We start from the raw sequence: 14,029 nt of genomic DNA on the forward strand, positions 1-14,029 counted from the left end.
TCAGCTCTGAAAAAAGTGCTCCACTACGCAAAAGAGTGCTGTATTATAACTGTGCATGTTAATGGACTGACATTTTGCTCAGTTAGTATTCCATAACATCTAATACAAGGATACTTGGTATAATCCACCTGCCCATGTGCTGTGTAACAGAACCTGCACTGTATACTGTATTTAGCAGGGGAATCATGGCTATCATGTTGCATCAAAATGAAAGCTTCAGCACAAGTTGTGCGATTTCCAGTGGCCGATGGCAATGGCATGATGACATAACTCCTACTCCAGGTGACAATGGTAATGAGATGGCCAGCAGCTATACTTTGTTGTTAATAACTACAATCAGAGGAACAATTGGGTATTATAATATCATAATGATATTATATTCATGGCTCAACATATACAGTATTAGCAGGTCAATATTAGGTGGATGTTTTGCCATTAAGTTAGTTTCGTTAATCTGTGGTGTAAAGCATTGTATTAATGGTTTAAGTAGAATACCACTCAGCCAAAAAGGAGATGTTTTGCTGCCACACTTAGCTCAGTTACTTGTCAGAAATAATATTTAGATTCATATACTGTCAACTGTTGTAACTATGATGTAGTAATTACATTGTAATAACAAGAGACTGAACAAAATAGGTTGTAGACCATCCTTAAAGAAATATTTCAGGTGAAATAAAACTTAAGAAGCATAAAAAGCATAAGAGGCATGCTGTGTGGTAATTTCAACTCATCAACAAAAACAGTGTGTATAGTAATACTTTTACAATGGAAATCTCTGGGATGAATACACCACAAAATGTAATAAAAACTGCTTGAATTAAAGATAAATAAATAATACATTATTTTGTCTGTAAATTTGTTCCTAAATCATCATTTTGATGAAGAACAATTTTTCTAGCTATGCTCTTACTTTTACAAGAATAATCTGATGAAGTTTACTATTTATTATTGCTTTAGGAATAGTAATGTCATACCACCCCCTTAGTATCCTTGCATAGACAAAATTCACCTGTTAAAAGATACCAGATTTAACAGCATTATGTCCATTGTTATGGCATATAGTTTGCATACAAAGATTAGATTGCATTTAAAAACATTTTTGGCTGTGCCGTACAATTACACCTTTAACTTCCAAATGTAAGAGCATAATTGTATTCACATTTTTCCTTTCTTTTTACAAATGTTGGGCAAGTTAACATAATTTTCTGGAATAAACAAGAGCATCTCACAGAAGTTGTCAATAGAGCCTGAGTATTAAAAAAATTATTTAACGTACATAGTGTAAATGGCTGGAGACAGGTATTACATGGCACATGCTGTGTTCTTCCTTGCAAATTATGAAGCACCAAATCAAAGTATTAACCCTCATAACAACCCTAATAGAAACACCCACTTGTTTTTACTTCAACATTTTCCATAGAAATGATGATCTCTGCCCTATTATCTCAGTTGTGCTTATTTTATCAGTTCATGCTGTAAAAATATTATTGTGCACTATCTGCGCCCGAAAAGAGACAATAAAACAGGTTATGACATAAAGTGTAAAGCAGAAGAAAAAGCCAGATGACGTTTTTAACTTTTTTCCACATTCTATTACCTGATGTGCGGCTGAGTTTTATGTGGGATTTCCCAATTTTTTTAGGAATGTATTTCCCCTAACTGGAAAAACAAACTTATGTCAGGCCTCTATTAATGACAAATCTTAAAACAAACCTTGATTTAGCATGTTTAGGGTGTGTGCTCCATTCTTCTTAATAGGGCTGGAATGTTTCATCGGCGTAATCGATTACAGAAGTACGTCGATTTGCATAACATGCGTCAGCGGGTCGCAATGGAGTCATTAAAATGGCAGCGCCCAGCAGAACAAGCTGCAGCAAAAACAACCTCTCCCACGGTCATCTAAAGCATGGGAGTATTTTAGCCAGAGACCCAAGAATGTGGTGCTGTGTAAGCTATGCAAATTGGAAAGGGCTTATCACAGCAGTACAATCGCCATGGACGAACACTTGAAGTGAAAGCATCCCGGAGCCCTTTGTCAAGATGGCAGCAAGGCAGCACCGTAAGTCCCATTTCCTTTTTGTCCCCACCCAAGCATGACATATTTGTATTACAACATGTGTTTTTGTTAGTAGTAGTCACTTAGAATTGATTTTCTAAATGTTTCCTCATCGCCCCCATGTTAAAAGTAATTTCTTCACTGCTGCTAACGTAACTTTACACCATGTGTTATCTAATGTTGTAATTTGGCCGTTTTATATGAGACAAGTTTTTTAAATTGATTAGCATAATTGTTATGAAAGCATATGATGAGGTTTGGTGACAATCAAACCAAAATCTAAAGTATTATTTAGTGAAAATATTCACTGACCGTTGATCCCTTGTGCACGATCATGATAGGGAACGAGGGCAACAGTTAACGTAGACCCCTCGCAACACTGGGGTGTTCAAGCAAAAACTTGTCCTCCACAGCGCTAGCAACAACAGAACACAATACAGCTGCACACATAACAGAGAACAGAACTTACTAAATATGTCTGAATAGTTTGTAGTTGAAGAATTTATGCCTTTCTATGCCCAGCCTTATTTTTTATTAACGGAGCACTCGGAAATCAAACAGAAACCTAGAGGAGGGTACAGGCAGCCACAGTCACACCGTGTTCTAACCTGACGGCAAACGACATGCAATAAAAGGTATATTTTCTATGGATTTTGTCCAAAAGAGCATTGACAAACAAAGGTGCATTCTTGTTTTCTATTTTCGGCATCATGCAGTCAACTCCATACACTGTGAACTGGCAACAGTCCAAAAAATAAAGCTGGGCATAGAAATGCTTAAATTCTTCAACTACAAACTCTTCATTTTCAGTAACTAATACATTTGATTATGGTTTGTTTCTCACCAAACCTTATTGTATGCTTTCATAACAATCATGAGTCTCATGGAATAATTTATTAGACTTCTGAATTATACTTTTGTGTACATTCGAAGCTTGAAGATTTGGTCACTATAAACTGCCATTGTATGACATCACTGAGCACAATATGTTTCACAATTTCTCCCTTTGTGTTAAGAAAAAGAAAGAATGTCATATAGGGTTATAACAACACAGGTGTGAGTAAACAATGACTGAATTTAAATTTTTGGTGAACTATCCTTTTAAATACTCTAGAAATTGCACACACATTAGCTAGACCAGGCTGAAAAATTAGACTCATCACAATGTGAATTTTGAACAGAAATGCACATTTGATTAACCCTATGCCAGAACCCAAACCCCAACCCTAAACCATCATATTTCATCATTGTTTATGTGAACACTATTACTTCCTGGTTTCCATGGGACCAGAACCTGTGAATATGAGATTGCTCGCACAATGTGCTATCAGTAGCACCACAGAAAAGGTAAACACATTTGACATTGCATCTGATGGAGGATGGTGCTTGTTAGTAATGAAGTACAATGGGGCTGATTTCAAGGTTCATCAACATTCAGAAGCAACATGTCGATTTACTGTGTTATCATTTTGAAAAATACTGTTCTGTGTTATTTGAGCTAAAGAAGCACAAGTTTATCATACCATTGTCATCAGATTTCATTCTTGATAAAATATGTTATTTGAACATAATCTTGACCAACATTTTTGGAGATTTCAGTCTTTCTTGGACCTGACTTATCTAATAGGGTATTACTACTCTACCTGAACTGGATAGGCAAGAAAACCTGCACATCCTTTTAATTTCCCCTGGTAAGGATTATCTATAGATTGCAGTCTCTTAATCGGATTATGCCAGTCCTGTGCACAGTAAACATACAGCTCTATTCTCAGTTAAGTAAATATAATCACAGACATTGCCGTAACTCGTAGGACTAGGAATACAATGCAAAGAAAATAGTGTCGTTAGTGGAATGATCGCATCATTTTATGTAGTTAATTGCGATTAATCATAGTTTTTAAAAATGTTACACTATATATTTATTCTTTTCTTGTTAAAATTAATTTATTTCCATTTTAGGAAAGAAAACAAAACAATATTTAGCATATAATGCTTTATTAACATTTTACAAACAAAGCCTTCCACAATATAAAGACAATGCACTTAAATAGCACCAATTCAAGTAACAGAAAACATTTTCCAAAGTCTAATTGGGAGGTTGACTAATTGAAAGAACCAGTCCCCACATAGGTTGTATATTCATTGCAATGGGCATTAAACCCCTTAAATTGTCATCCTCCACAATATTAATTTGGCAGTAGACTGTGGCTATCCGCTTTGTTACAGCAATCGTAAAGCTGCGTTTATGATTCGGGTCAGAGAGTCAACGCCAGCATCGTGCGCCACTTTGAACTCACCATGAAAAGCACTTGCAAACAAAAACGTCTCAGTCTGCATTTTGGTGGGGGGTCAGGACCCCCCTATCTGAAGGTTGTCCCCCCCTAAAATATCATTAAAATATGTGTATTGTAAATAATATAATGATATATTCTTAAAGTAATTGTTTCAGAAATAAAATAATACAAATGCAAACGGGGCAACAACAAAAAAAACCTTGGTGTCCCCTTCAAAAATTGCTCTTGAGAATTGTTATGTTTATTGTCCCCCCCATCATTTTGATAAATTTTCGCCCCTGTTTCTGTGGTAATTAAAATGTGCCTTACATAGGCTGACATTTCTATCACAAGTCCCATCTGAGCTTGTTTTGTACATTGTAGAGCGGAGGAGGGCAGGGCCGGGCTGGAACAACGCACACCCGGTCCCCAATCAGCCTGATGGGGGTGCGCGAGGGATAAAGGCAGCCGGTGACGATGGTTTGAGAGAGAGAGATTGACATGGAGCTGCTCTGTGTTTACGTTTGTGTGTTTTTCATTCAGTTTATTATTAAAACTATTATTTATATTGCCAAGCTGGTTCTTGCCTCCTCCTTTCCCTTATAACCCGCTTTACATACATCAAATAGTGTTAAGAGCTCCTTTCTCCATCATGTTATCACTGACAGGGAAGCACTGTCAGAGATTCTTTTATTTATTGAGATAACAACCTCCACAGCTCTATCATAGGAGAGAGTGTATCGGTCAAATTTAGCATGTAAAGACAGTTCTGCCCATAGAATGTCTATGGTATGTGTTTGTGGTGGTGAGTCAGTTTAATGCCCTCGGGAGGACACATTACATAGGTTCCGCCCTTCACACCAGAGTTTATGTTGTATTTTTTTAAATCCCCTTTTCTCCCAATTTGGAATGCCCAATTCCCACTACTTATTATGTCCTCGTGGTGCTGTGGTTACTCACCTCAATCCGGGTGGTGGAGGACAAGTCTCAGTTGCTTCCACTTCTGAGATTGTCAATCCACACATCATATCACGTGGCTCGTTGTGCATGACACTGCAGAGACTCACAGCATGTGGAGACTCATACTACTCTCCGCGATGCACACACAACTTACCACTAGCCCCACTGAGAGCGATAACCACTAATCGTGACCATGAGGAGGTTACCCCATGTGACTCTACCCTCTATAGCAACCGGGCCATTTTGATTGCTTAAGGACACCTGGCTGGAGTCACTCAGTGCACACTGTATTCAAAATTGCGAATCCAGGGGAGGTAGTCAACATCTTTACTAGTGTTTATGTTGTATTAACAGTAAATGTGTTAATCGCGATTAAGAAAAATTAACACGTTCAACTTTTTTAATTAATCGCATGCGTTAACGCTTTAATTCTGACAGCTCTAAAAAAACCTATTGGCAAGTAGGTTTTCTAGACCCTTGTACTGTTAAGTCATTATACTGTAGTATCGTTTTACTGAGCACTTCATACACAAACACTTGTGTCTAACTGCATGGTGAAAATTAATAACAGAAATTGGCCAGACTCACAGTGTAAACTAATCAATAATGAATGAGATGTCACTGCTGTTAGAGATTCAAGCTTAGTGGCATCTACCATTCTCAACATCATCCTTAATAAGACTAGCAGTACAATAATATTGATAACCTGTAGGAAAACAGCAATTGTGAAAATCAATAGGTGCCCTAAATCCTTAAGGACGGCTTCAAGATATTAAGGGAGGAATTCACTGAGAATGACCAATGAAAATTACAATATAATAACAATATAATTATGAACATGTCTGGACAATTATTTCTATAGCAAAGAAAAGATTTAGTTAATAGTACCATTGCTGACAACTGATCACTTTAATTCTTTGCTAAAAGTACTATGACAATTCAAGCATGAATTTGCAACAAAGCAAAAATCCTTAACTATTCTGAAACTTGCAGTATTACTTTGTCATGCTTTCTTCCTTCTCTATCTCGAAGTTATTACCAGAGTCTCTTCTGGAGATTACAAACTCCCCCCACAGATAGAGCATCTTTCCCCCTCATTCATCAAACTGACAGCTCATCAGATAAAGTATGTTGGATATTAATTAACTAACCATAAAGTCCAAAGAACATGAATGAGCCTTGAGGTAGTGTATGAACTATAAAAATAATTGTTATTCTCAGCATTTCAGGTACATAAGATCATCATGACAACAACAGCAATGCCAGGCTTTGCCAATGTACTCTAATAAAATGTTGATGCATTCATTATAATATGCAAACACACTTCAAAATGGCTAATTATTGCACCACTAGCATCACCAAATGGGATCGCAAAAATAAAGTTTTCAAACAGGCTTTAAGAACATCTTCTCATTGATTGGACAAACAGATAGTCTCACCTTCAACTAATACCATTGGTCAAGCCAATGTTGCTCTGTATGTTTGGCTGGGATGCTCAAGTAAACAGAGAACGGTTCTGATAGTGCCACAGAGACCCAGTGTTTATGCTTTCGCAGGAATCAGCCTACGAATAGGTACTTCGTACTTACAGCAATCTCTGCACATTAAAAGCCAAGATAGGATAATGTAATAAAGAAAAATTTAAACACATCACCTTTAAGTCATTTTTTTTCTGAAAACATCTCCCTAAAGAATTACTTTACTAAGAAACCACTTCCCAACATGGATACGTCAGTGGACAATGACATAAACAGTATATACTGTACAACAGGATACATGTCAGGAAATACTGTGTAATTATGGTCCTTTGACTTTAACTTTTGTTGTCCAATTTTCACCCCTATTTATATGTTTGAAGAAATTTTAGAGGTGAATTTACAAAACAGGTGCAGCATTATAATGACCTACATTTTAATCACAAACATCCGCTAACCATCCAGTTAAAACAGGCACAAAACGTGCTGGAATAGCGCTGTACTTTATTTAAATCATTTATTTGAATATATTAATTTTAATTAAATTATTTTAAAGAAATGTCAGTGCAAGCATGCCTCCTTTCTATATAAATTAGGCTTATTATGGAATGTACCAACCTGCGGCGTATCGGTGAACCGAGTGTACGGCTGCTCAGTGTTGGGCTTTCCCTCTCTTTTTTTCAATGTTTTGTTAATTTGGCACAATCGCCGTTAAGGCGTGTAGGTGCTACAGAGAGAGAGATTTACGGTTAGCTGTCCGACACCTGTGTGTGTGTTTGTCTTTTTGGTTCAGTTTACAATTAAAATATTATTTATATTGTCAAGCCAGTTCTCACCTCCTCCTTTCCATTAATCCCTTTACAACGTATTAGCCTACACAAAAAAACATAAAATGTACCATGGCATTACCATGTTTTTTGGACACGTACCATAACCTGGATGCACTATGTTAATACAATGTTAGGCTATATAAATATAGTAATTATATGGCGAAGTACCATAGTATTTTTTTTTATTACCTTGAAGCACCATGTAAATACAATAGTATATGAATATGATAATCATATATCAATTTACCATGGTAGTAACATGGTGTTCTTTGAAGGGCTTTAAAGCACCATGCAAATACAGAATGGTATTGTAACGTAATAGTACCATGGTATTACCTTCTGATACCATCAGAAATCACATTGCCCAGATGTTATACTGAGCTTATCACATTGCCCAACTTATACTGAGCTTCAGCTGGCACACAACCACCCTGACATTATCCTGTCAGATATCTTTATTAACAAATTTTTCCTTCAATGATGGCAAGCAGTACAGGTCCTGAAGCAGCAATGCAGCCCCAATCATGATGCTCCCTCTACCGCTCTTCACTGTTGGGATGATATTTTATGTTGGTATGTGGTGCCCTTTTTACGCCATACGTATTCTTCCCAAACAATTCAACCTTAGTTTAATCAGTCCACAAAACATTTTCCCATTAGCGTTGTGTTCTGCCATGGATGCCATGCCTGTTTACTGTTTTCTGTATAGTAGAGTCATGTACAGAGATGTTATCCATTTCCAATAATTCCTTCATGTCTTCAGCTGCCACTCTTAGGTTCTTTTTTATCTCATTGAGCATTCTGCGGTGTGCCCTGACTTTGCTGGATCTTTGCTGGATGGCCAATACTAGGGAGAGTAGCTACAGTACTAAATCGTCTCTATTTATAGAAAATTAGTCTAACTGTGGACAGATGAATTTCTAAGCTCTTCGAGATAACTTTGTAACCCTTTTCAGCTTTATGCAATGCAACAATTCTTGATCATAGTTATTTTGAGATCCCTTTTTTGCGAGGTATGGTTCACATCGGCAGATGCTTCTTGTGATTAGCAAACTCAAAATGTTTGAGTGCTTTTTATAAGTCAAAGTAGCTCTAACCCACACCTCCAATCTCGCTACATTAATTGGATGGCAGGTTTGCCAACTTCTGACGCTAATTAGCTGTCATCAGACTAGGGGTTCACATATTTTTTCCAACCTACACTGTGAATGTTTGAATGATATATTCAATATGTACAACAACAATACAATCATTTTTGAGTGATTAGTTTAAACAGATTGTGTTTGTTCATTTTTGTAACTTAGATGAATATCAAACCAGATTTTAAGACAAATGTATACATAAATGCAGGTAATTCCAAAGGGTTCACATATTTATCTTGCCACTGCATGGGCAAGTGTGAGCTCCATTTTCTAAGTGAAATGCCCCCAGAGTGGCAGCAAAAGCGAGTTGTGAGAGAGTTGTTTTTAGCTTTAAATTATATAATACAGTGAAAATAAATGCAAAATGAATTTACTCTACACACTAACCCAAACCCCAACACTAAACCTAATCATCAGCGGATGTAATGTTAGCGGGGAAAATGGAATCTCAGTATTGCGGTTGTCGCTGATTTTGAAAACGTGATTACTTTCTGGTTTTATTGTGGAACGAGAACCAACACTACAACACGCTACAGGTCATGCCACAAGAGAAGGTAAACACTGTTGAAGCAATGCAAAAATGTCTGATGGAATATGCCACTTGTCAGTAATTTGGCATAATGGGGTCAATGTAAGGGCACTGGAACATTCGGATGCAACATGACAACTTCACCCAATTATTTTTAGATAGAGACTTCATGCAGTATTCATCCAACACTTTAACTAAACAAAAATCTACATCTCTCATAAGATATATATGCAGCAATTGTTTTGTTATTATTGTGAGACCATTAGTTATTTGTATAGAAATAAAAAGATGATGATAATAGTCCTGAATAAAAGTCAAACAGAACATGGCCATCTAGTAATACCCACTTTGTGAGGTTCAAAGAGTGCTTTACTACTCCATATGTGTTCAGTGTTGATGTCATTAAACTTTGATAAAAGCAGTTAACATAAAAGGTCTTGGAACAACAAAAGATGCTAAATGAAAACATGATGTTGTCTGATTGTTCCACTATCTTTATAGGTTTAATGGCTGCCATATAACATATTTTTAGAAACTGCTATATTCTCAGAATTCTGGCATTATACAACTAGAGTTATACTTCGTAAACAACACACAAATGAAATCAGTCAGGCACAGAAAGGTTTTCCTTAACAATAATGTGGAGACATTAGTGTTGGCTTTACAGTAGGCTATGTTTCAAATAAGTACATTTCTGTAAAATGTTGTATTTTGCCCAGCAAAAAAAGTCATTTCTGTTTATTCATTTTGAGAAAAATCTTTTGATTATAATGGTACTCTATCAGTTATGGCAGAGCACATTTTTATTTGTAAACATCTGTAGCTGAGTTACATTTTCCATTCCTCTGGGTTCTTTCCCCTATGGAGTTTCAGTATCCCTATTGACTGCTTCCACACCTGTCTGTGCTCTTTATACACTAGCCCACATTTATTCATTTGTGCCTTTAGTTGTTTGAGGGAGAGAGTGTGCATACACATATGCAACTGTGTAGAAGTCTGTGGGTGTGTGATTGAGAGCGGGTTTCTTGCTGCTGTGCAACTGTGTTCTCACACTGGAGAGAGTCAATGCAGGCCACAGATATGTACTGTATAAACTAAATCCACTTTCTGATGAGTACTACATATACAGTATCTGCAGCTTAAAAGCCATGCATTTCGGTTTGAGCGGACATGCACACACAGAGCTGTGCCCAACTGCAAATTATTTTTGTGTTATGTATTAATATAAAACATGGATTTTCAGTACAGCTGGTTTGTCGCAAATAAATCCTAAAGGAATAGTTCACCCAAAAATGAAAATTTGCTGATAATTTATTCACCCACAGGCCATCCAAGAAGTTTTTTTCTTCATCAAAACAGAATTTATGATTTTTTGAATTTCTTTTCAGGCCTCCTCCTTTAATCAATGCGAGAGAATGCACTCCATTTTTTGATGGTCCAAAATGCATATTTAGGGTGCATCAAAGTAAACCACATGACCCGTCGACAAATAAAGTTCTTCTGAACCCAAACAATTGATTATTTTTAGAAACAATACTTATATATTTTTTGACTGCAAATGTTTGCTTCCTTACATCTCTGTGACACGCGCTCATGAGAGGGATGACGTAAGCTCATTGGTAAGGTCACACACCACGTGGAGGAGGAATCAGGAAGCACGTCATTAAATTATCAGCAAACTTTCATTTTTGAGTGAACTATTAATGTTTAAACTTTAATGAGATTTTAAGAAGACATTGGGTATTCTAGGATGAATCCAAGTGCACAACAGGCACAAAAAACGTTTTCCAAAGAGTCTTATAATAATATTGAATAATGAACTTTATATTAATTTTACATCAGATATACCTTACAAAAAATGGGTGGATTATACAATTTAGGTAATTCAAATTAGGAATGGCTTGTGATGCTCCTCAAGCTAAAAAATATATATATTTTTGTCAAAATATGTCATTACTTTCTATCCAGTGGTTAAAAAAAATACATCAGGCAACAGACTGCACCTGTTGAACAGAGAGCCTTTAAAGATGTCTCTATCTGACATCAATGGCTACGCACAACATCTTTTTCATATGATATCACCAGACAATTTACAGTATAGGGGATACATGTGACACTTTCTGCATGGTAAAAAAAAAAAACAAAAAAAAAAACAAGAGCTTTCATCTAAATGTATTTTCTGAACAGTCCATTCAGAATACAAATATTAGCTCCTTTATATACCTATGAGAGCATAAGACAGTTCAGATATAATACATGTTGGTGTCCTCTGGATGTGCTAGTCTAATTGTCAAGTCCTATTCAAAGGTAAGACTTAGGGTATCCAAAGCAACAGGTATTAATATACATACAAAGTTATGAATATGAACGCGGATATTTGTGGTTTGATTTGTAATTGGTGATTATATGTTTTCTATATGTGTGTGTGTGTGTGTGTGTGTTGTCGATGGCACCTGAAATAGACCATTTTATATTCTATTTTATATTTGAAATTTTGTGATGGAGGTGATATGTGCATCAAAATCTCTTTTACGCGTGCTGTGGCATCAATACGCAAAAACACATTAAGCAAGAAGCTTGTTCACGTTCACTATTTATTTATATATATATAAATATATATATATAATATATAATAAAATATATTTATTTATATATATACATACATATATATATATGTATGTATTTTACTTATTTTTTAATGATGTAAACACATACGAAATGTAAGATGTGAACTTACAAGCTTATCAAGCGTCTCTTTGCCAACGGTGGACACCTTGAGCGCAGGGATTCTTTCACACGTGCATCCTTCCAGAAGATAAATCCCTGATGGTCGAGCACTCTGGTCGGTGTCGAAGTAGAACAAAAGATTCTGATAAAGTGCAAAAAACTTCTCATGCCATTTGCTGTTTTCTGTGGTCTTCTTGCACAAATACCCTCGCTTGGTGCCCTCTTTACGCGCAACAACGGAGAGAAACAGAGCGTGTCCCTCATTGTACCGAACACTCTTCTGCATTTTCCGTCTAGGTTTAATGTGAATTCACTTGTTTGTCACCATATCCCATGTGATTTAAACTTTCCACGTTGGATGTTCGGAGAAATAAGGAGCACCCAGAGGAGGGTGCGCACGGAAAAGTTGCCTATCACAAGAGCGCAGCTTACACGCGACTCATCCAAACGAGTTCGGAGCCCAATCCATACTGGCCAGAACAAAACTCTTCAGTCCTTACGAATAACACCGACTGTAAACGCGTTCGGTTAACACAGCACAGCAAAATAAGCAATAGTAGTGTGGACAGACGGGAAGAGAGATGTAATCGGCTTTGGCAACCTCTTAAAGAGACAGCTCCTCACTCTCTCGCCCCCATTGGGTGGTAGCTATGTAAGCTCAGACAGAGCAACGCGCAGATTCTAATGATGGGGCGGTGCGACGCGCACTACAGTATCAGTCAATCAGTCATCCTTGGAAGTAATCGCAAAGCCTCGTTTTTCACTGACCAAATATTACTGTAAGGGTTCCTGGCATCTTATTACATGTTATTACATATTAATTATTCTAGTAATAACAATACAAGTAATGTTAAAAAATAATCAGGCATTAAGCACTTTAGGCACATTAGTATTTGCATACCCAGCTTATGTAATTAAAAAGTAATAAAACAAGACTTTAAAGAGTGACCAAGTTCCTTTTGAATTAAAATGCTTTTAGTGTCATCATGAATCCCCCCATGTTCAGCACCAGTCCTTCACAACTCACATTTAAAGGGATAGTTCACACAAAAATAAAATGTATTTTATCATTTACTCACCCTCATGCAATCCCAGATGTGTGTGACTTTCTTCTGCAGAACACAAACAAAGATTTTTAGAATAATATTTCAACTCTGTAGGAAATCTGATGGTCCAAAAAGCAGATAAATGCATAGTAAAAGTAATCCATGTGACTACAGTGGTTAAATTCATCTCTTCAGAAGCTATATGATATGTGTGGATAAGAAACAGATACATATTTAAGTCCTTTTTTTACTATAAATCTCCACTTCCACTCTTACTTTTAGATGTGAGAGTGAAAGTTGAGATTTATAGTAAAAAAGGACTTAAACATTGACCTGTTTCTCACCCACACCTATCATATCACTTTTTAAGACATGGATGTAACCACTGGAGTCTTATGTATTACATTTATCCAGCTTTTTGGACCTTCAAAGTTCTGGCCACCATTACCTTTCATTGAAAGGACCAACAGAGATGGAATATTCTTCTAAAATCTTTGTTTGTGTTTAGTAAAAATGAAACACATCTGAATGAGAATGAGAGATTTTTCATCTTTGGGTGAACTATCCCTTTACACAGAGGCTTTACTTTGGCATAAAAAGGTGGACTGGTAGTGGGTGGGAAGAGGAGGAGGACGGGAGGGGGTCAAGCACAACAACATGCTCACGATAGAGATGCCTGAACATCAAAATGTGAAAGGAAACAAAAGAGTTTTGGGGCACTTTGCTGCTATATCAGTCATGGGACAAATGTGTGAATGTGAGAAGATGATAAAATAGTTTGCAAATTAAATTATTCAACATTTTTTTACATTTTGGGAATTAAACGAAAGCAGGCATTGTAACCAAAAACAGGACTGCTTAGAGACAATATATATTCATAGATATTATTTATTTTTTTAAGCAATGTTTCTGGTTTAATATGTCAAATGTGACTAAGTTTGTTTTAATGAAGACTGATGATCAATCACCTCAGGCTTCACCTTTGGAGGAC

General features: G+C 36.5%; 1 protein-coding gene across 5 annotated transcripts in view; it reads right to left on the bottom strand.

Annotated features, from left to right (window-relative positions):
- Window positions 1-12,534, bottom strand: part of rasgrf2b (Ras protein-specific guanine nucleotide-releasing factor 2b) — a 119,225-nt gene extending 106,691 nt beyond the window's left edge. For all 5 annotated transcript variants that reach the window (XM_052103474.1, XM_052103466.1, XM_052103460.1 and 2 more), the window contains exon 1: window positions 12,003-12,534. In XM_052103474.1, the coding sequence (XP_051959434.1) occupies window positions 12,003-12,278 (276 nt within the window). In that variant the 5' untranslated portion in view covers window positions 12,279-12,534. The remainder of the gene's footprint in view (window positions 1-12,002) is intronic.
- Window positions 12,535-14,029: the final 1,495 nt, after the last annotated feature.

This window comes from Xyrauchen texanus, chromosome 3 (assembly GCF_025860055.1).
Source record: "Xyrauchen texanus isolate HMW12.3.18 chromosome 3, RBS_HiC_50CHRs, whole genome shotgun sequence".
Lineage (NCBI taxonomy): Eukaryota > Metazoa > Chordata > Actinopteri > Cypriniformes > Catostomidae > Xyrauchen > Xyrauchen texanus.